This window comes from Typopeltis vanoorti, chromosome 4 (assembly GCF_054136105.1).
Source record: "Typopeltis vanoorti isolate ZY-2024b chromosome 4, IOZ_Tvanoo_1.0, whole genome shotgun sequence".
Lineage (NCBI taxonomy): Eukaryota > Metazoa > Arthropoda > Arachnida > Uropygi > Thelyphonidae > Typopeltis > Typopeltis vanoorti.
The window spans coordinates 119,939,271-119,962,460 of NC_143552.1; the positions used below are offsets into that span (position 1 = coordinate 119,939,271).

Here is a 23,190-nt window from a genome sequence, read left to right on the forward strand (position 1 = left end):
GAGGAAGACCAAGATATAGGTGGATTGATATGGTACAATGTGCCTTAGACGATAGAAATATAAGATCTGATAATTATAATATTAGTCTTGACAAGTAACAGACTGATTTGGAGGAAAATTGTAGATAGGAAGTTAGTAATGATGTAAATTTTTCATGTAGTACTATCATATCCTGTGCACCCCTTGAGGGTACATGTCAGGAATTTGATGATGATGATGATGATGATAACCAGCTTTATAACTGAATCCTTCTTAACTGCAAATCCCACATGCTTAGGCAATTCTCAGATTAAGACTGCATAATTACTCTCCCTAACTGGAGGCAAAGTGATTATCTTGGTTATGGACAAAATCTGTAATGCTAAAAATCAAAAGCTGACCTCTTTTTCCTAACAGAACCTCAGTCAGCATCCTCCACAACCACAGTCCACCTCAACTATCCCATCTACATCCTACACGATGCATTTTGCAAAAAGGACAGAACATGTGCTTTTTTTGAAATCTGATATCCCCCTGTCAAAAGCTATCCAACTTAGAATCCCCATGTTTTGATCTGCTCTGGGCTCATGATTTCCTTACCTCACTTTACAGCCTTCCTTTGCTGTCCTTTTTGACTACATATCACTAAAAATTGATTTCTTACAAAATAATTACCCAAATTGTGAGATTGTCTTCCTTGAGGACTTTAATGTCCATAACACAAATTGGCTCCCCTACTCCAATTTCACAGATCAAGCTGGTAGAGAAGCTGAATCATTTGATATCAGTCATCATGTCCTAACACAAATAGTCAATCTACCAGAAAATCAGAACCAGAATACCAGACAATCCTCATCATTCTACCAACATTCTTGACCTTTTCTTAACCAACTCTCCTTCCAAATATACTGTGGATGTCTGCTCTCCCCTTGGCAACTCTGACCACAATTTATTCAAATCTCATTTTCTACAGTTCATCGTCCTCCCAGCCTATCCCAGCCTTGTACCCTATTGCACTATAATTGTGCTAACCGGGATTACTGCTTTCACTCTTATGATCCAAATATCTACACTGAATCAGTAACCAAAATAATCCTCACTGGAATGAGATCCTTCATTCCCCACTCCACTGCAAACCCCCAACCTGTATCCAAACCCTACTTCTCACAAAATGTGTCTTTGCTGTCCATGATAAAAATAAAGCTTATGTTCAATGGCTTAAATTAAAAATTCCAGCTTCTCATTCAGCTTACACAACAGCTAAAAACATGTTTAAAAAGTTATCAACATTTTCAAACCAGACTTTGTAAGAATGAAATGCAATAAATTCGCCTCCTGTTCAACTGGCAGTTAAGCCTTGTGGTCCCTTGCTAAGGCTGTCGGGCATAACTTCTACCCTTCCATGTTGTCACCTTTCTTGCGTCCTGATGGCATTATGGTAATCTCACCCAAGGAATGGGTGGACATCTTGGTATCAGTTTTTATCTCCAACTCCTACCTGGATGACCAAGGCCAATCACCTCTCATATACCTCATACCTCCACAAACTGCCTGCTACATGGCTACTTTGAACCTTCAGCAAAAGGAGATCAGAAAAACTCTCATTATTCGTGACACTAATAAGGCTCCTGGTCCAGATGGTATTCCTCTGGTTGTGCTCCAGAACTGATACACTGATACCCATTCTGTATTGCCTATGTAAATTTTCATATTCTACTGGCATATACCCAACATGGAAGTAAGCCTACATCTAGGCTGCAGTGGTGCACCCAGAGGGGTAGCCAAGGGGCCCTGGTCCCCCAAAAGAAAAAGGAAAAAAACACTAGAAAATTTTCCAAAAGTTCTTTTCCTAATTACTAAAATTCATTTTTTTTATTTATGCTATTATTATTATTATTATTATTATTATTATGTGACACCTCCAGGCAGTCCAAAGATCATCGAGGGAGAGTGTGGTGTCTTGTCTTCTATTTCTATACTACTTATGAATTAGCGATCATTATAGTGCTCAGTCATAGGTCGTATGGGATGTGTAGTGTGTATTCATCCAAAAGAAAAAGGAAAAAAAAACACTAGAAAATTTTCCAAAAGTTCTTTTCCTAATTACTAAAATTCATTTTTTTATTTATGCTATTATTATTATTATTATTATTATTATTATTATGTGACACCTCCAGGCAGTCCAAAGATCATCGAGGGAGAGTGTGGTGTCGTGTCTTCTATTTCTATACTACTTATGAATTAGCGATCGTTACAGTGCTCAGTCATAGGTCGTATGGGATGCGTAGTGTGTATTCTCAAATCGTCTACTCAACTCGGCCCCCCCCACAAGATTAAACCCTGAGTGCGCTACTGCCAGGCTGTGCCCAAAAAGGGAGATAAAAGTCAGCTATCTAACTATCATCCCATTGTTCTCACCTCAGTACTTTAAAAAGCGATGGAGAAGGTTATCAACACCCAGCTTCTGCATTACCTTGAGACTCAGTAAATTAGAAATCACCAATATGGATTCTACCATTCTTGTTCTACAGCCGACCTCCTAGGTAATTATTAATTAGCTAGGAGGTCGGCTAATTTTCAGTGATAAGTCACTAAATAAAATAATTTTATTTAGTGTCTTATAACTGGAAAATGCAAGAAATATTAATTTTATATTCTGAAAATGCTATTCAGAATATAAAATCGGTATAGAAAAATATTATTTAATTAATTATGTTTATGAGAACAGTATTTCTACTTTAAGTGAGAATTTTTTTACCTTTTAACATAACGTGCATAATCTACAGGTCCTGATTTTGGCTGGTCCACTTTCAGTGATAATGGTGTATTATTTCCAACCATTACTGAAAAGTTATTAAGGAAATTATTAATACCTTTATGTGATATATTTTATATTGCAACAATATTTAAACATCAAGTAATTAATAATTATAGAAAAAATATAAAAAAATCATTGAAAATATGAACAATTAATAAGTAGATACTAATGAACTAGCAATAATAATTATTTGATAACTATCTTAATTGACCAGCTGTTTTATAGAAACAAGTGGTAGACTACTAATATAATATAAAACAGTTAACATATGTAAGGGAAATTAAAATTTATATAGTATGGGAGTGCAGAGTATCATGAAAGAGGAAAGTTACTAGTGGTGTGCAGGGATCTGTTTGGGGGGGCTCTTGTTTTATTTGATGTGTATATTAATACTTGGATTCATTTTGATAAATTATGGAGTCTACTACCAAGTTAAGGATAATTACTTTAATTTCCTGACCTTTTGACCTTCACATGAATGTCATTATCTGAAGTATATGCATATGCAGTAGATTCCAGTTAACTGGCCCACTGATTAATTAGGGCAGCCATTTTATTGGGACAAGGCTGAAAGAACAAAAACAAAATAAGAATATAACAAGAATTTGCTTCATTTATTTGGGACACAATGTCATTTAATTGGGCCAGCCAGTAATCTTGAGCATATGGAGTGTATGAAAAATTACATAATCTTCATTGAAAAATTTAGTGCTGATGATACCTGCAGTACTGATGAAACACAGCTATTTTATCATACAACATCAGACGGTTCCCTGTAAATATGCCACACTGCTTGGATCAACGAATGCAATAGATCAGGTAACAGTGTTTATGCTCTTCAAATATGTCAAGAACTAATAAATGCAAGCTATTAGTTATTAGCAAAAGTTATTGTACTGAGTAAGGTATACCGAGTTTAGGTGCACTGAGTAAGGAATGGGGTTCCTTACTCGGTGCACAACGTATCCAGGAGTTTATCATGTTTGGTGTATTTTGGTTAGATGGAGACATCCACTAAGTTGCATATGGAAGAACATGCATGGTTTTCTGGAACAAATCAGAAAACATTTTTAAATGCTGTGATGAGCTGGAGAGAAGAATTATGGAATCAACAGAAATTGCCCTTAATCTGGTCCATCTTAATACTAACCTCAGCTATAACCTATCTGATTGTCTATTCAGCTATCCAGCTTTGGCATACATGAGATCATGCCTGCACGAATGTCCCCAACAATACTATAGCATCTAGAATAGCTTAAAATATCAGTAATGCATTTGAAAGTTAAATTATTATTATTATTATTATTACTACTATAACAAGCCAAAAGGCTATTTTACCGGCGACATAAGTTAAGTTTAAGGGAGATGGTAAATCCCATATTATTCTACAGCTGGGTACGAAACTCAGATCGAAATCCTAGAGTTTCATGCCGAAAAAACTATCAGCGAGCCCAAATGTAAGTAATCACTTGGGTAGTACAACACCAGGGTATATGGAATATCGGATACGCTAACCACTTGGCCATTTATAGCTGCTATTCTCTTGTAATGTATATTTTTGTATTTCTCTTTTCAGGTTATGCACCTGATGAAGTCTTTTAAGAAGACAAAACTAGTTGTGTATTCAAATAATAAATAAGCTTCGGGGATGAAAGCTGAGAAATTACATCTCATCCAAAAAAAAAAAAAAAGTATGTATCATATGTAACCAAATTCATGTAAAGTACGTATCACACGAAAACCAATGTATGTAATGTGTGCATTATATGTAAACAAATGTAAGTAATGTTGTATCATATGTAATAACAGTAACAAATGTATGTTATGTAATAAAAAAAAGTAAAAAATAAAAATAAATAATTATTATTATTATCATTATTTGTTGTTAATTTTGAAATATAAATGTAATAGATAAAATGTAAAAAAAAAAACTAGTATATATATTTATACAAATTTAATCCATAACCAATATTGTCAAAATGAAAGAGATTACTCTTAGCATATTATATTAATCATTGTAAATATGTATGTGAAAAAACGTAAAATATAGTGTTATTATTAATAAAAAAAATATTCTTAATATTATTTTCAATTTAAAAATAGCATTGTGAAAAAGTGAAATGAATCAATTCAGCATTCCCTATGAAGCCATGTTTGGTCTCTAGAATAGAATTTATGGATTATGTAACTGATGCATGATAGGCTTATAACCTTTCATAGGTGGGATTATTATAATAATTATAATAACATTATAATTATTATTTACTGAATATTATTTACTGAAGTGGCTGATATGTACTTTTATTATGGATGTGCCATCAGAAATGCACATGAAGCATGTAACTTTATGGAGATGCTTCCCTAGTTGTTGGATTCCATGCTCTTATCTTCCATTTGTCTTCATTTTTGCCTTTGTAATGACAGTTTCTGTGACATGAAATAGAGGGGATGAAGAACCATGAGGATACTGGAAATGAAGAAAACATAATGCATCTGAAGGCACGTAATCCATGCACTGACACATGGAGAACTGCAGTGGAAGAGGGATGTCTCCCAAGCAACTATATGGAGGATCCTGCATGAAAATCAGCTTTACTCATGCCATTTCAAGCAGGTTTAACTGTGTCCTTTTCTATCTGAGAACTACACATGCTTGCCTTGTTGATATAAATAATGCCACTTAAGTTCATAATTCATGATCTCCCTGCCCCCAATACGTCCCCTTGTTCTTTTCATATGCTACATAATATAATTATTTCTCTCAGAAGTTTGCTGTTTTTATTTTCATTAGCTGATTCTTTCTCTTTGAAAAAACTGAAACTGAAATTACACTGTCTGAAGTGAAATCTTTAATAACGATTACTCTTCTTACGTCCACTAATTCACTGCTTAATTACTCTACCTTATAACACACTTTCAAAGTCAGCCATCCACAGTACATTATTTTCATTCTGGTTCCCTTTCTGAAGGGATATAAAATTTTCTAGCAATACTCTGCCTTATCTTCTCTGAATATGCTATACCTCTTCTCCATCACATTTCAATTCTTGTTATAATGACATACTCAGTCAATCATATTTCACGCATCAACAATTTTTTTTCTGGAAAACTAAGATCACAAATTCATTTCTCTTATTTCTAATGCTCCTAGTGTTTGTATATAAACAATACCATACATCACTAGAATACTCTCCTCATCTCTTCAGCTTTCATACCCATCCAAGGCCATCCCTACTATCTTCCCCTAACAAATTTAGTTTCCCTGGTTCACATTCACTCCATTATCAAATGGTATCCTCTCTAAATGCCTGTTTCTATAATCATTCAAATACAACCTACATCATTTAACATAATTCATTCTCAAACTTTAAATGATATAGAAGTGCAACTTACCTTTTTGATTAGGTATAGTGACTGGAGGTGCATGTGCTGTAGGTGTAGTTCTCATTACGACTCTTGCGCTGGAAGAGTTAGGTGCAATAATTTTCTTTGATGGCTGTTGATTTGGTGTTACTTTTGATCCTATGGCAGCTAAAGTTAAGATGGTGGCCATGTTTTGAGGAAGTATTACCTGCTAAAAAAAATTTTTAATCATCAATGATGCTTAGCTCTAATTCTAAAATTAGCAAACCATTTAATAAATACCAGCTAATGAAAGCTTAAATTTCCTCTGATGAATACCAGCTATACACAGTCAACAAAGCCCAGAATTCAAGATATTTTTCTTTTGGAATAACAGAAAATCCAATTATGTACAGCACTGGGACATAAGGACAAATGTTGGTGAACTGGGCTAAAATTGTTTCTGCTAAAAGTTTTCTGCTACTATTTCAACTCCAGAAATCCTAATATGAAGAGTTTGTAGTGTAGTACAGTGAAGAATAGTAAGCATTTTAATCCATCCACTAAAAATTTAACATTACCATTAAGTTTTCAATTGTGTATAGCAGACTAATGATTTGTAGATAATACAGGAAGGATAAGCTTCGCCAATCATTTCACAACAGAGGCATTTAGGATTTCAAATTCTACATAGTGTAGAACCAATTCTTATTCTGCCAATAAAACTCAGATCTAATGTTCAGATGAAAAGATGCAAAGAAAGTAACAAAGATGATCTCATAATCTGCATTGCAAAATGCAGATTATGAGGATAAATTGAGAGTGTGTGGACTGTAGGCACTGTTAAAGAATAGAAAGAGGGAGTGATGATAGGGATTTATAATTTAAAAACGTCTAAAAAAGGGCATTTCAGATTAGTGAAGGATGAAATTCTATATTTTATTATGTTATTATTATTATTAACATCAGACTTTTGTGGAGTCCAAAACTCATCATGGAGGTACACCCACTGTTACACACAAAGCCCATCAAACCATGCTTCAAACTTATTATCTGCAAATGTATCTGCATTTACTGCAATGTCAGGCAATACATTCCACTCACCAACCACTCGCTCCTTATACAGCTTCCAGGTATATCATCTTGTTCTACTCCCTCCGATTCTATGAAAAATTTCTTCCACATTAACCCAGTAACAACTCTTTTACCAACTTAAATGTCTCAATCATATCCCTTCTCTTCTATTCACAAGGCTTTGCAAACTGCACTCCCTCAACTGCCTTCATATCCCACATCCCAAAGACCAGTTGTAGCCTTAGTCTTCTTTAGAGCCTTTCCAATATATACTCATCACCATGAAAACCAGGGGACCAAATCTGGGCACACTAATCAATACAATGTCTGATCAAGGCCTTATACAATGGAATCAGAACTGCTTTATTTATGCATGTTAATGTCCTCTGTATCATTGCCATAATCTGATGTGATGACTTAACAACTTGTCTAATGTGACCTCTGAACTTCAGATCCTTGTCCAACACCACTCCAAGGTATCTCTTGTCTCCTTAACTTCCTCCAAAATTTCCCTACCAAATTTCAGGACCTTACACTTTGTAACATTCAAATGACAATTCCATACTGTTATCCAATCATACAATCTATGCATGTCCTCCTGTAAGGCCATAACATCTGCTTGACTCTGTATTGCTCTCTCCACTTTTGTATCATCTGTAAACAGCTGCATATCACCAGTTAAACCCATCCCAATATCACTAATATACAAATTGAATAACAATGGTCCAACTGATCCCTGCAGCACATCACTAGTGACATTCCTCTTTCAGGATACTGCATCCCCATACACAACTTGCTGATACCTATCTGACAGCCAGTTGCCCCTATCCAACTCATTAATCTATAATCCAATCCCATTTGCTTCAGTTTAGTTATCAACTTGTGGTGTGGCAATCGATTAAAAGCCTTTGCAAAATCTGAGTATATCAATGTATCTGCATCTCCCTTGTCCAGTACATTTGTCGCCTTGTTATAGCACATAAGCAAGTTGGTAAAACATGACCTCCCTAACCACCTTACTGGCCATTATGGATCAAATACGCATCCACATATGCTTCGTATCCATCATATATTTCAATGTAATACCAACGGTATTGCAATTTTAATATGCACTTCGCATCCATGGTAACTTGGACGTATATATACGTCCTGGCCAGTAGCATGGTTAATAAACCCATGCTGACAAGCACAAGGAATACCACTGTTATCAACCTACTTTGTCTCTCACTAATCTTTTCAATACCTTAACCACAACTCCAGATATACAGATTGGCCTATAATTTTTGGCTGAGCCTCATCATGCAAGACTCTTGTTAAACCGGTAGACCAAGGCTGATGCTAACTCCTTGCAACATTCCCTTAAGACATGTGGTGATATGTCATCAAGTCCTATTCCTTATTGACATGTAGCTTATTTAACTCCTCATATACTTCTTGCTCACTCACCATTAAGTCTTCTCATTACATTTCCTACTCTGTAGCTTCTGATTTTACACCGAGGATGACACCCTGATGAACTACTTGCTGAATACCTCAACTATGTCCCCTGCAGTTATCAATTTCCCACTTTCATCCATTAACATCATCTTACCATAATCATTCTTCTTTCTACTTGCCACATATTAAAAAAGCTCCCAAAGGTTTTTCTTGGTCTGATTTGCTAATATTTGCTCACATTGCACTTTTTCTGTCCTTACCAACTGAGTCACTCTCCTGGCCTGCTCTTTATACTCTTATGCAATCAATTATTATCATTATTCATTTTGTGCTGCCTCCAAAGTGTCTTCTTCTTCTTCTTCCAAACTTCATATTTAATCCCCTCGTTCATCCATTTGACACTTACTTTATTCAGCCTTCTGACTTCAGAATACATTCACACACTGATGTAAGTATTTCTTTGTCAGCTCCCAAGGAGCATTTATTTCCTTTTCATTCAACTTCTCATTCCATGCTATAGTTTTAACCTGTCTTCTAAACTTGTCATAATCACCAGCCTTCTATTTCCACATATATCCTTTACTCACAGAAGTCTTCAAATGGCTAGCTACAACGATGTGATTACTTCATGATCACTCTCACCCACTTGAGGGAAATACTAAATCCCACTCACAATTACATATGCTGATGAATGATTGATCAGATCTAAGATTCTCAATCCTTGCATGCCCTCCTTTACATACTGGCCCAAGACAGCCAGTTATCAACTTATGGTGTGGCAATCATTTCTTCATTAACTCACTCCATATTCCATGGTCTATAGCAACATCCAACTAAATATCTCTTCCTGTCAACCTCCACCTCACATCACGCTGTCTCAAAACCATTGTTATTATTCAGACAAGAACATATCCTGTTGGGATTAGGTACCAAGAAATGGCAGCACTTGTTTGCCAGTCTCTTTATCAGTTACTGCTTATAATTAGTGATAGTCAAGGGCCAGCTATCTCTGATTAGCTATTGGTGGAGACTGAGCTGATCAATCAATCTCCAAAAGCTAGATAGGATTAAAAGGCCCTGCCTACTCCCTATAAGGGAATAAAAAGTGTTAGCTGATCTGATTTGATTTTTTTGTGTGTGTGTGTGTCTACCTTATGTGGGCATAATTTCCCTACTATTATCAGTAGCATTTCCCCCTCTCCCTTCTTGCTCTTTCTATCCTATTGAAAAACACTGTACCCTTCCATTTCTGTTTTTGTCAAGATATCATCTTAGTACAACTATGTTTCACTGATTCCAATGATTTTTGGGTGAATAAACTCAATCAGTGAAACAATTTTGTCTTTCTTATTTCTGATACTCCTGGCATTTGTAAACAAACACAGTAGTTCACTTTTAGGTCTACAACCAGTCCCAACCTAAGGCACTTGTTGGTTGTACCTAGTATAGCCATAAATACTGTTACAACTTGAACAGTGCATAAACCTTTAATCTATCAGTAAATTAAATCATTTAAAGCTTTTAGCACATACAAACCAAGTGTATAAAGTGTATATAGCAGCACTCAATGTTCAAAATGTCCCCCTTTTGCCTTCACACAGTCCGTAGGCCATATCAATGGTGGCATGCACAATATCCAACGGAAACACTGCCACTGACCACTCCAAATCCACCTTCAGGCTGACAATACTGGGGTGTTGTTTCTTGCAGACTATGCTCTCTCAAGCTCCAACCACAATTTGAAGTCCAAAAGACTCAGCTTAGGACTTCCAGGTGGCCAATCAGATGGCGATATGTGGTCGGGTACATTTGCCTCCAACCACTGTTGTGTGGTCCTCGTCTTGTGTGCAGGAACTGAATCTTGTTGGAAGGGCGACTGCCTACACTGAAACACCTTGTTCAGGGGCCATACCATAGATTCCAGCATGGTGTCTATGCACTTTAGTGCATGTTTTTACCCTTTTCTCACAGAAATACAACTTGGATGCCCCTCCCCCAATGTGTCACACCCACCATATATTCGTGGCAGTTAAATGACTCATCAATGGTGAAAATCTTCTCATCTGTGAAGAGGATATCTCTGTGTCTGTTGTTCATGTACCACCAGAGAAGTGCTCTTGATTTTATCAACCTCTGCGGCATAAGTTGTGATGTTAGGAAGTGTTTAGTAGAACAACAGGCTCTCACCCCCCCAAAGTCATCAGTGAGTACACATGACACCATTCTCTGCAAAACAGTCATCTGTCATGACATCACTTTCTGCATTCTCACAGATTGTGGCAGAGGCATGCCTTCACAGCACTCACAAGCTGTTGCATCCTAATACATCATGGCCAACCTGTTCTTTAGCAGTCAGATACATCTTTATAGTGGTTAACAATCTGATACACAAACATCCTACTGATCCCAAGTATTTTTAGCATGGTGAAAATAACAGGCGGCTGCATTTCAACCTTGTGAAGTGCTATTACAGCTACATGGTTCTCATAATCTCCCAACTGCATGTTAATCATACAGCTAGACAACTCTCTCTTTCTACTAATAAACACATGCAAAGTTGGCTGCACACAGTGCCACTAACAGAACTGCTCATGCAATGTGGGCACAGCAAGAGGATGTGTGGAAGTTGTAACAGTATTTATGGTAACACTGTGTAATTTCCTCACCACATCTGGCATTGTCCAATTACCTTTATCACTGCTAATTTCATATATCCTTCAGTCTCAACTCCTCCACTCACATCCTGATCCATTCCATTCCATTCCTATGCTGATCATCCTCATACAAGAGAGGAATGAAATTTTTACCTATCTAGCCAAGTTCATATACACTCAGGCAGTGTATATGTACTTTAACTTTCGACAAAGAATTAATTTGTACAAACACATTTGACTAAAATTTTGTTTATATGTAGATACTGCATGCTAAACTTAAATTTTATGCATGCATATTGTATAATAATTTCTTTTTGACTATTTAGGTACTGCTGTAATAACATTGAATGTAATTTTATTTATATGTAGATACTGCATTCTTTGGCTTGTCTTTTGTATATGCATTTTGTTTATTAGTTTGTACTGTTAACTATTTATGTACTGCTGTAATTTTTGGCTTTTGCAGTAATTTTGTTTATATGTAGATACTGCATTTTGGAACTTAATTGTTGTGCATGCATGTGTGTGTGTGTGTGTGTAGTCCTTATCAATCTATTGGTTGGTTGGTTGGTAGCAGTGGCACACCCCAGGGGGGGGGCAAGGGGCCCTTACCCCCCCCCCCCCAAAAAGAAAAGGGGGGAAAACTAGAATTTCCAAAAATCTTTTCATAATTAAAATTCATTTTTTTATTTATATTGTGTTGTGTCTTCTATTTCTATACTACTTATGAATTAGCGATCATTACAGATGCTCAGTCATAGGTTGTATGAGATGCATAGTATGTGTGTGTATTCTCAAATCGTCTACTCAACTCTGCCCCCCCCCCCCCAAGATTAAATCCTGAGTGTGCTACTGGTTACTGGTTGGTAGGGTAGCAGTAAGCTACTTAACCAGGGAAGTGATTATAGAACATGGTAGTTTCCCATTGCCTTCCTTGCCCATTAAGTATTTTATGACTGTAGACAAGGGGACAGTTTGTCTATGTTGAGGGATGAAAAACCCAAGTTTCCAGGCAAGACCGGCTAAATCACCTTCTAGTTCAAAAAGATCTGATAAAGGTTCCTTGCATCATGGACAGCAATCAAACCTAGGTCTTTCTGACCAAAGGGCTTCATCTATACCAGCTGAGCTCCAGAGGCTCCTGTCCATGCATATTGTTTACTAATTTCTATTTGACTGTATATGTGCTTCTGTAACCTTTGTTGTAATTCTGTTTATGTGTATATGCTGCATTGCTTGGCTTAGTTTTTGTATACACATATTGTTTAGAATTTTTCTTTGACTCTTTATGTATTGCTGTAACCTTTACCATGGCGCAATATGACCTTTGCTGTTTTTGTGCCAATAAACTACAAACCAACCAACCAACCTCATACATGCATTCAGTACTACTTTCAACATCCACTCTCCCTATGCTGTCTCCCTGTCCACGTAGCCCCCCCCTCACCTGTTTCCCTGTTCCTCTTGCATTCCCATTCTCTCTTCATCTTTCACTAATACTACTATTTCCATTGCTGACCACTTCAGTCTCTTCCGTTCCACTCTCCTGATTTCTTACTTCACTTCTTGCTTGTGATCTCTTGCTAGCATTGCACTTCCATGTAGTAACAGTTTCTCCAAAGCCATTCAAAAGCAATCCATCAATTCTGTATAATTTCATTATTAATCTCTCAAATACATGCTGAACATCCATTGCACTCTCTTCTCAATTACACTCACTCTCTGTCTCAAATCGTTGTCACACCTCGGCAACACACTGACAACTTTTCCCACTATAATGTTATCTTTCACACTCCTCGCCTCCTGATATCTGCCCTTACATTCACCCTTATTTTGTTATATAGAAGGTGTGGAGAGGACAAGGGGGACATCTGTAGAAGTTAATTTTGTGTACAGTTAAGAAATGAGTGAAAGCTACATTTTTCTCTTATAGAGCAGTGAATGAGTGGAACAGTTAGCCTGCAAGTAGTGAATACACTCAGTGTGAATGAGTTTAAAAGAAAGTATGAATCAGTGTGGATGATCTATGGCCTTTTCCAATGGGTCTTTGACTTCCTGAAGGTCTTGAGTAATAATAATAATAATAATAATAATAATAATAATCATATTGGATATATATATATATATACCTTATAGGGGAGAGATTAAAAATTACAGATAAACTCTATATTGTCATGTAATGTGAATTTTTTGAAATGAACTAAAGTAGCCTTTCTCAAAGTATATTTCACAGGCCACGTAGACTGCATGATTTTCCTGGTCAGTGCCATGAGAGAATTTTATTAGTAAATGAATTTTTTTTTTTAATCTTAGTTTGTAAATTTTCAGATACTGTTTCAAATATATATATATATTAAAAATCCTATTAATTAAAAAAGTTACAATTCGTTTAAGTTCAAGTTAACATTATGTATAACGCTTAGATGCATGCCATATATCTCAACACACACAAGTGTCTAGTGATACATAAAATGAGCCACTGTATGTCGCCACCATATGCTGAGATATGTGCAGTCTGTCTCACAACTGAGATAAATATAAACAAAAACAATTAAATACTTTACAAGTGTCTTACTTTTTTTTTTTGGTATAATTCACAATGTATCCCATTCCTATGCTAATTTTATTATTATTATTAACATCTGACCTCCATGGAGTCAGAGACTCATCATGAGAAGTACATACTATTGTGCCCAATACTCATCCAACCATGCTTTAAACTGATTCAATGTGTCTACATTCATAACACACTCAGGCAATGCATTCCACTCACCAACCATTCTCCATGCAAAGAACCTACTCCTCATTCCTCTGCTCACACCCTCCTTATAAAGTTTCCAGCGATGACCTCTCTTGTTCTACCTCCACCTCCCCTCCTCTCCAATGCTATGGAAAATCTCTTCCATGTCAACCTGATAACAACCCCTGAGTAGCTTATATGTCTCAATTCATAATCCCCCCCTCTTCCTACTATTCATGAGGCTCTGCAACTTATATTCCCTCAATCTGTCCTCATACTCCACATTCCAAAGACCACTGACCACCTTTCTCTGGATCCTTTCCAACATATCCTCGTCGCCACGAAAACCCGGCGACCAAATCTGTGCACAATAATCCATATGAGACCTGATCAAGGCCTTATACAATAGCATCATAACCTCTCTATTTCTGAATGTCGAGGTTCTCCGTATCATTGCAATTATCCATGTGATGTCTTCACAATTTGTGCAATGTGGTCCCTGAATTTCAGGTCCTCGTCTACCATCACTCCTAGATCTCTCATCTCCTCTACTTCCTTTAAAGTTTCCCCACTAAGTGTATACTTTGCATCCCATTGTTACTTACCAAATCTCAAAACCTTACACTTTGCAACATTAATTTGACAGTTTTACTTACCTGCCCATTCATGCAATATATTCAAGTCTTCTTGTAAGGCCATAACACCTGCTTGACTCTGCATCGCTCTCTCCCCAGTTTTGCATCATCTGCAAACAGCTGCATATCGCTAGTTAAACCATCCCACTATCATTAACATACAAATTGAACAACAATGATTCCAAAACAAACTGACTCCTGTGGTACACCACTAGTGACCTTTCTCTTTCGGGATACCGCACCTCCATATACAACTTTCCGATACCTATCTGACTCCCAGTCACTGATCCAACACAGAAGTCTGTTATCCAATCCCATCTGTTTCAATTTATTTAACAGCTTGTCATGTGGCAGTCTATCCAAAGCTTTTGCAAAATTCAAGTACACCACAGTATATGCATCTCCCCTGACCAAAGTATCTGTCACCTTGTTATAGTACATAACTAAGTTAGTGAAACATGATCTCCCCTTGACAAACCCATGCTGATAACCACAGAGAATGCCACTGTTATCAACTCATTTCTATATCCTACCTCTCACCAATCTCTCCAGTACCTTCACCACAACAATTTTCTTCTGACTTAAAGTATAATAAAATTAGTTTAATCCTTTTTCCAAGTGTGAGCAAACAAAGTTTGCGCCTGAAAGTATCTTCAGGACTGGGGTAAGGTGGTACAACACCAAGGCAACTCGTTGCAAAGGTGGAGCAAGCTACCAACACTCCTATCTCAGTATCTCCTATAGTGCAAAACACATTTCCTTGCGGATATGTCTAATGTTATGCATTAAGGGAAGGGCCTTCCCTTAATGCATAACATGATGTTATGCATTAAAGGTAAGGGGGCCACTACCCAGACCGGTTTCAACCTTTATTGAGGTCTCATCAGTGGGAGCAAGGCTTAGAAATACCAAGATTTAAGTAATACAGAGCTTTATAAATATTTTACCAAAACAAATTACCATAAGGTGCTTTGACCTTATTAAATAAAATTCTCAGGATGAGAGATAGATGTAGAAAGTTTTTTACCTTGGGTATAATATACGTTAAAGATACCAAGCTATTTTAAACCTGGTTTAATCCATTTCCCAAGTAAGCAAACAGACAAAGTCAAGTTTGCGCCTGCAAGTAATGCAAGTCTGGGTGACCCCACACGTAGTGCAAGTTTTAGGCAACTTGTGGTAAAGGTAGAATAAGCTCTGATCACTATTCTTGGTATTTACCCTTAATGCAAAGCACATCTCCTTGAGCAGATGTATGATGCTATACATTAAAGGCAAGGGGGCCACTACCCAGACCAGTTTTGACCTTTATTGAGGTCTCATCAGTGGGAGCCAGGCTTAGAAATACCAAGATCTCAATAAAGGTCGAAACCGGTCTGGGTAGTGACCCCCTTGCCTTTAATGCATAGCATCATACATCTCCTTGAGGAGATGTGCTTTGCATTAAGGGTAAATACCAAGAATAGCGGTCAGAGCTTATTCCACCTTTACCAAGAGTTGCCTAAGACTTGAATTACGTGCAGGGTCACCCAGACTTGCATTACTTTCAGGCTCAAACTTGACTTTGTCTGTTTGCTTACTTGGGAAATGGATTAAAACCAGGTTTAAAATAGCTTGGTATAATTAATGTATATTATACCCAAGGTAAAAAACTTTCTACATATATATATAGTAGCATTCTTCATTTTTTTTAAACAAGAAACTAATTTTCACATCTCCTTAAGAATACACTAACAACTGGGATCATAACCCATTCCTACAGATGGGTGTAAACTGATCATATTATAGTCTTCTTGGCTTAAGAAAGAGAAATAATTATGTTTAAAAAATACTGTTTTTTACATATAAATTTAGTACAGCATTTTTAGTATGTTTCATATACTAAAAGTTGCTGATTATGAAATGAAAAAAGAAAAAAGCTACTGACACTTGTGCACTGCCAAGTGGCAGCCACTGACATTTAAAAAAGCAACCCAGTGTGTGGATACAGTGAGCAGAGAAAATGAAGTCAGAAAGAGAAATTTTTATATTTGGTAATTAAACATTGTCTTAGATCATCCACTGAGCAGTACAGCAAAGAGTGGATGCCTATGGTTCAAGTCAGTGAGGTTATTGCTCATTATAAACAGCAAACTAATATTGTATTTGGATTTCATTTGTGGTAATTATCTATGATGACTAAGATTGTGGAATAGTCATTTAATTCCCAGAAGAGTTGATTCATGTTTAGTTTTGAATGGCAGAACATCATCTAAATATGAACTGTTATATTTAAATCTTTCAAAAATATTTTACAATTTCCAAAATATGATTTTGTGGTTTATTCAGTATTCTATTCACATGTTCAATCCATTAATTTCTGTAATTATCTATGTTTTCTGCTTACTGAAGATCTGATATGACATGAGAAATCATCATGTTTCTCTAGAGCAAGGTTTTTGGATTAACTAAATTATTTTATTATTATTATTATTATTTCACACCTCCAGGGAGTCCAAAGACTCATCGAGGGAGGACACCTACAACTCTTCGCCTCCACCACTCAACCTCATCCACCCGTCATTCACCAACCGCATCATCTACACCAATGCCATCTACTGCTCACCACCATCACTAGTATTTTCACAGACAATCACAAACATCCATGCCCATGGTGGGATTCGAACCCATAGCCTTTGGCTGGAGAGCGGACAAGCTAACCACTTGGCCAGCCGGGTCGGCATTATCCCACCTGATGTGCTACCAGTTTTCAACCTCTTATGGGAGAAGGATTAACATTACAGAAATAAAAAACAAATTGCTGACATATTCTGAAATGAATAGTGATGCCACTAGAGTGAAGTTTTATGAGCAATATGTTCTGTCTGGAAATAATAATAGTGATTTGTTTTGATTCAAGCCTCTGAAAAAAATTTTCTGGAAAAAATATTCTAAAAATGCAATAAAAATTACAAGCAAAAAAAGAATCATTACCCTTGAATTGTCCATGCTTTCTGGAGGATAGGAACCTATGCTGTTCATGATATCTTTTCCTGCAGCATGGGAAGAACCTAATACTGATCCCTCTGCATTTGGTGTGTTCAAGGTGACTTGATGTTCTTGGTTTTGATTTGGCTCTGGAGTTGCATTCTCCTGTTTCTCTAGATGTGGTCCACTGAATTCACTGGATATGTGCTCAGGAGAGGAGTGCACTGGCTGAGGTGGTGGCCGTAAATTAAGAATGTGTGCATTATCATGTGGCAGAGTGCCAAGGGCTACCATACAGGGCAGATGACCGACAGTCATACTTTTAAGAATTTTGCCTAGAAATAAGAACAAATTAAAACAAAATATCATTTTATCATTGTTTATTGCCAGTGTGCTTCTTTTCAGAAAGTTTTAATTTACACTGCATGTTTTTATAGTTCACATTTGGAGACAACAGACAACAATTACTATAATGTTTTCTGAAAGGAACAAAATAAAAAAAAAAGGGGGAGGACAATATTCACCAAAAAAAATGAAATGAAATGCTGCATTAAAAACACATTCTGGAATGAGTATTGCATGGAAATCCCAAACAGTACAAATACTAATGCGTTTTCTAAATTTTTAATCCCAAATGACATTCCAGGTTAGTTTAAAAACACTGCATATATTTATTCTTATTATTATTATTCAGGCCTCCATGGAGTCTAAAGACTCATCGTGGGAGGTCCTTCTTAGGAAACATAAATTCTATCATACCACTCCTTGAACTCATTGACCTTTCTTGCTCTAACCACTCTCTCAGGCAATGTTCCACGGTTCAACCACCCTCCACGCAAAGAAACCACTCCTCATCCTCGTGCTCACAGCTTCCTTTTGTAACTTCCAGGATATGGTCCCTTGTCATCACTCCTCCCTGCCATTCCACCAAGCGAAAGAACTCCTCAATATCTACCCTGTAACTGCCTCTCAAGAGTTTAAAAATCTCGATCACATCCCCTCTCCTTCTTCTATCCACCAAACTCTGCAGTCACATTCCCTCAGTCAATCCTTGTAACTGACATTGTACAGTCCTGAAACCATCTTTGTTATCCACCTCTGTACCCTATCCACAGTTAATTTATCCCCTTCAAATCCTAGAGACCAAACTTGAGAACAATAGGTCTAAGTGTGGTCTAATCAGGGTCTTATACAACGGAATGATAACTCTTTTATCTGTGCAGGTCAGCGTCCTTCTCAGTATTGCAGCAATCTTCTGGGTTACCTTCACCACCTTTGCAATATGCCCCATGAATTATAGTTTTCTATCAATCATCACTCCCAGATCTCTTGTCTCCCCTACTTTCTCCAGTATAGCTCCTCCAATCAAGTATTCATCCTCCCATCAATAGATCCCAAACTTCAAGACTTTACATTTTGCTGTATTAAACCAGTATCTGCATTCATTTGCCCATCTGTCTAGTTTATTCAAATTCTCTTGCAGGGCTGCCACATCTGCACTATTACTGATAACCCTTCCCAGCTTCACATCATCTGCAAACAACTGAATATCCCCTTGCAATCCATTGACATTGTCATTGATATAAGGGTTGAACAATACAGGTCCCAGGCAATATCGAGGAAGCAGAAGGTTACAAGTGGAGTTCCACATTAATGAGCCCTGTGGAACTCCACTTGTAACCTTCTGCTTCCTCGATATTGCCCCACCATACACAACTCTCTGATACTATCAGACAGCCAATCCTGAATCCATTTGACTAACCCGCTATTTAAACCCATGTACTGCAATTTAAATATCAACTTATCATGTGGCACCCTGTCAAATGCTTTTGCAAAATCCAAAAAATGGCAGTATAAGCCTTTCCCTCATCAACTGCTCTTGTCACTTTATTATAAAAGGCAATCATATTACTAAAGCAAGAGCGCCACTTAACAAATCCATGTTGATTCTCACGGATAACATTACCCTCATTTGCCCAACGCTGTATATAGTCCCTCACTAATTTCTCCAAGACCTTAATAACTACTGATGACACACAAACTAGCCTATAATTAGACATTTCCATTCTGCTATTGCCCTTGTGCAGTGGCACTATCTTACCTTCTTTACATTCCTTGGGTTATCTTTCCCAGCCAGACTTTTAATTGAAGAGCCAGGTCAACAGGGCTGTCAGTTCTTTAGCACATTGTTTCAAAACCCGTGGTGAAATACCATCTCTCACAGCTTTACTGATATCCAGAATACTCAGTATTTGGAACACACTCTCCTCTTGCACCTCTAAATCCTGAACCTGCCCTATCCCTCTAGTATTTCTTCTCCAGTATGAAATACTTCAATAAAGTGCTCATTGAACAACTCCACTATGTCCTCTGCATCAGTCACTCTATTCCAATTTTTATCCCACAGTGTCATTCTTCCACAATCATTTCTCCTCCTACTGGCCACATAGCTGAAAAATCCCTTGGATTTTCTTTGGATCTTAATGCCAATCTCTTCTCATATTCCAGTTTTGCCTTCCTCACCATACTAGTCACTCTCCTGGCATGCATCTTATATTCTTTGTGTATCTGCCCTCCACCCCTCTCCTTATATCTCTTCCATAATCTCTTTTTCAACTACAGTTCCTGTTTGATATTGTTTGTCATCCACTTTACACCAAATTGTGTCCGCTTCTTCACTCGTGGAATACAGCCTACTATTACTGCTAACAAATATTCCTTCATAATTTCGCAAGCACTAATGATATCCTGGCCTTCCAATTCAGCCCTCCATGGAACTGTCCCTAGTTGATACCTAAGACTATTATAATCACCTGCCTTATATCAATATCAAGAAATCCAAAAAAATTAACTAGTAACTTTTAATTTTTTTTGCTGTATCTCTTAATAAAAATAAGAGTTTAAATAATTTAAAAAATAGTCCATTAACATGGCTTAATAGTGATAATCTTTCCATTTCCAGTCAGTACTCTAGAACAAAGTTCTAGAATACTTTATTCTTTACACTATCTGCTACTTTTCAACCTTTATTAAAGAACTGCTATAAAATGATTAGAGAGAGAGAAATTATTATATCACAAAAATTCCTATCTTGCGCTGAATGGTATCAACACACTGAATACATGCCAGAGTATATCTATATGGGATAAATAATATCCTTTGATATTATTTATCCCATATAGGTATACTCTATGGGATACAATAGACCAGATCTAGAAATAAAATCAAGAATAATCAGAGTATTAAATAACTACTAGAAAATTGACCTGTATGAAGGTATTTCTCTTAATTAAAAGGAAGCCGATAGATTCTGTTATACTGTCCACATTAACATATAGTATCTAAACTAGCTAGTAAAAAAAAAAAAGGAACAGAAACTTAGAACATGATAAAAGACAGTGGAGAGAGAGGTACTTCAGAAATTAAAAATAATAAGAAGGAAAAACCAGGTTATCCACATAGCTATGATGAAAGATATACCAATAAATCCAATTTAGCCGTGTTTGCTACAGTCTAGATTCCAAATAAGAGAGAAAGATGGCAAAGTGATCAACAGCAAGACAGACAAAGAGATGGAGTCACAAGACTCATCTTGGGAGGCCCATCTTAGACAACACAAAGTCTATCATATCATTCCTTAAACTTATTCATGATTCATGCTTTTACCACCCTATCAGGCACTGTATTCCACAGTTTAACCACCCTCTATGCAAAAAAGCAACTTCTTACCCTCTTGTTCATCACTTTCATTCAAAACTTTCCCTTGTTCTTGCTCCTGCTTGCTCTACCATATGAAACATCTCTCCAGTGTCAACCCTGTGACTACCTCTCAAATGTATAAATGTCTCAATCATATCAGCTCTTCATCTTCTATTTACCAAACTCTGCAGTCCACATGCTTTCAATCCAGCCTCATAACTAACATTGTGGAGTCCTGATATCATTTTTGTTATAAATTAAATATGCCCAAGAAATTATATACTTGGTTTCATCCTTTATTCAATGTAAGCAAACAAAGTTTGCCCGTGAAGTAAGTTCACAACCAGTCTACTTTTATACAGAATCTAATGACATCACATCAATTGCCTTAGTATCCCATAATGCAAGGCACATATCCTTATGGACAAATGCAATGCTATGCATTATGGGAATGGCAACTGTCCAGATTAGTTTCGACCTTTATTGAAGTATGTTAGTGTGCAGGGATATCTCTCTAAAAACTTTACTCTAAATCACACTGAGTAATCCTAAAGGATCACTACTAAAAATTCATTACTCCTTACAACTCCAGGACAAGAAACTCAGCAGTAGCTTCACTCAGTGACAGGTAAAAGCTGCCACTGAGTTGAACCTCTCTACTCCCCCTGGAAGCAAGCAAGCAAACTTATAGACGAAGATTATCAAATGTCATCCAGGAGAGCCAGATTTGACCTTTATTGAGGTATGTTTAAGTGCAGGGATATCTTTCTAAAAAATTCTAAATCTCTCTGAGTGACCCTAAAGGATCACTACTAAACTCATTACTCCTGACATGAATCACTCTACGAACAGAAAACTCAGTGGCTAAGATACCTGTTTTGCAAGAATGGCAAAATCCATATTGGTGATAGCTATTTAACTGGTAGACCTGCAGATAGTGATTTAGGATGTACATTAGCCTGTGCAGATGATTTAGGATGAACATTAATTCTTGAGCATGAAATATTGAGCATAACTAAGGTTGAAGGGGGGGGGATAGCTGCTATCTGAACCAAAAGACTTGTTGGCATCCAAACTATTAAGGATTCTTCTCATGTTTTTCTGGTGAAAGTTCAGAGGAAGTATGCAATGAGCTTTTCTTGGTGTAGTGTAGTGAGAGGTGATTGCTTTTGTCACTATTAGAGTTGGAGAAGTCTAATGCCAGGTCAGCATTATCTTTGGATGATGTTACAATGACACCATCTGGATGTCAAGGAGGTGAAATATGCAAATTTTTATTTTGGACTGCACAAACACACTTGTTGGAGAACTAAAGACTGGATGTCTAGAGTTGTGGGTGGAGTAAGAAATGATCAAAAATTAATGCAACAAGGCGTAGCAAGGAAATTTTGAACCAGGACAGCTCATACAGAAGGGATTCCATATTTGACAATTCTCTGACAAGATGTGCAGGTCTGACAAATGAACATATACAATCCTTTAAATTTATGGAAAGAATCATAGAAAATGTAGTCTCTGGATAGTTCAGGAGAACAGAGTTGTTGAAGTTATCAACTGAGATTTTGTGAGCAATAACAGATCTGGAGGTTGTATGTAAATGATCATACATGACATTTATGTTTGTGCTATTGGCACAAGTGTTGGATATGTGTATTATTGGGTATGTATTTTTTATTATAAATGTTAATCCTTGTTTATGATTTTTTTGGTTGTATTTGGATGTTTTTGCAATTTTGTATATCTTTTTTTTTTTATTGGTGCTTTTCATGGTTGATAACAGAAAGTTAATTACAATGCAAGGACATGAAGTGTGAGATGACCAACTCATCAGCATATTTCTCACAG

At 36.8% G+C, this 23,190-nt stretch overlaps 1 protein-coding gene across 1 annotated transcript in view; it reads right to left on the reverse strand.

Annotated features, from left to right (window-relative positions):
- Positions 1-23,190, reverse strand: part of LOC150107643 (zinc finger protein castor homolog 1-like) — a 252,159-nt gene that overhangs the window by 135,759 nt on the left and 93,210 nt on the right. The window contains exons 3-5 of the mRNA XM_090392151.1: positions 17,653-17,981; positions 6,191-6,371; positions 2,738-2,822 (exon numbers count right to left, since the gene is read on the reverse strand). Of these exons, the coding sequence (XP_090248277.1) occupies positions 2,738-2,822; positions 6,191-6,371; positions 17,653-17,981 (595 nt within the window). The remainder of the gene's footprint in view (positions 1-2,737; positions 2,823-6,190; positions 6,372-17,652; positions 17,982-23,190) is intronic.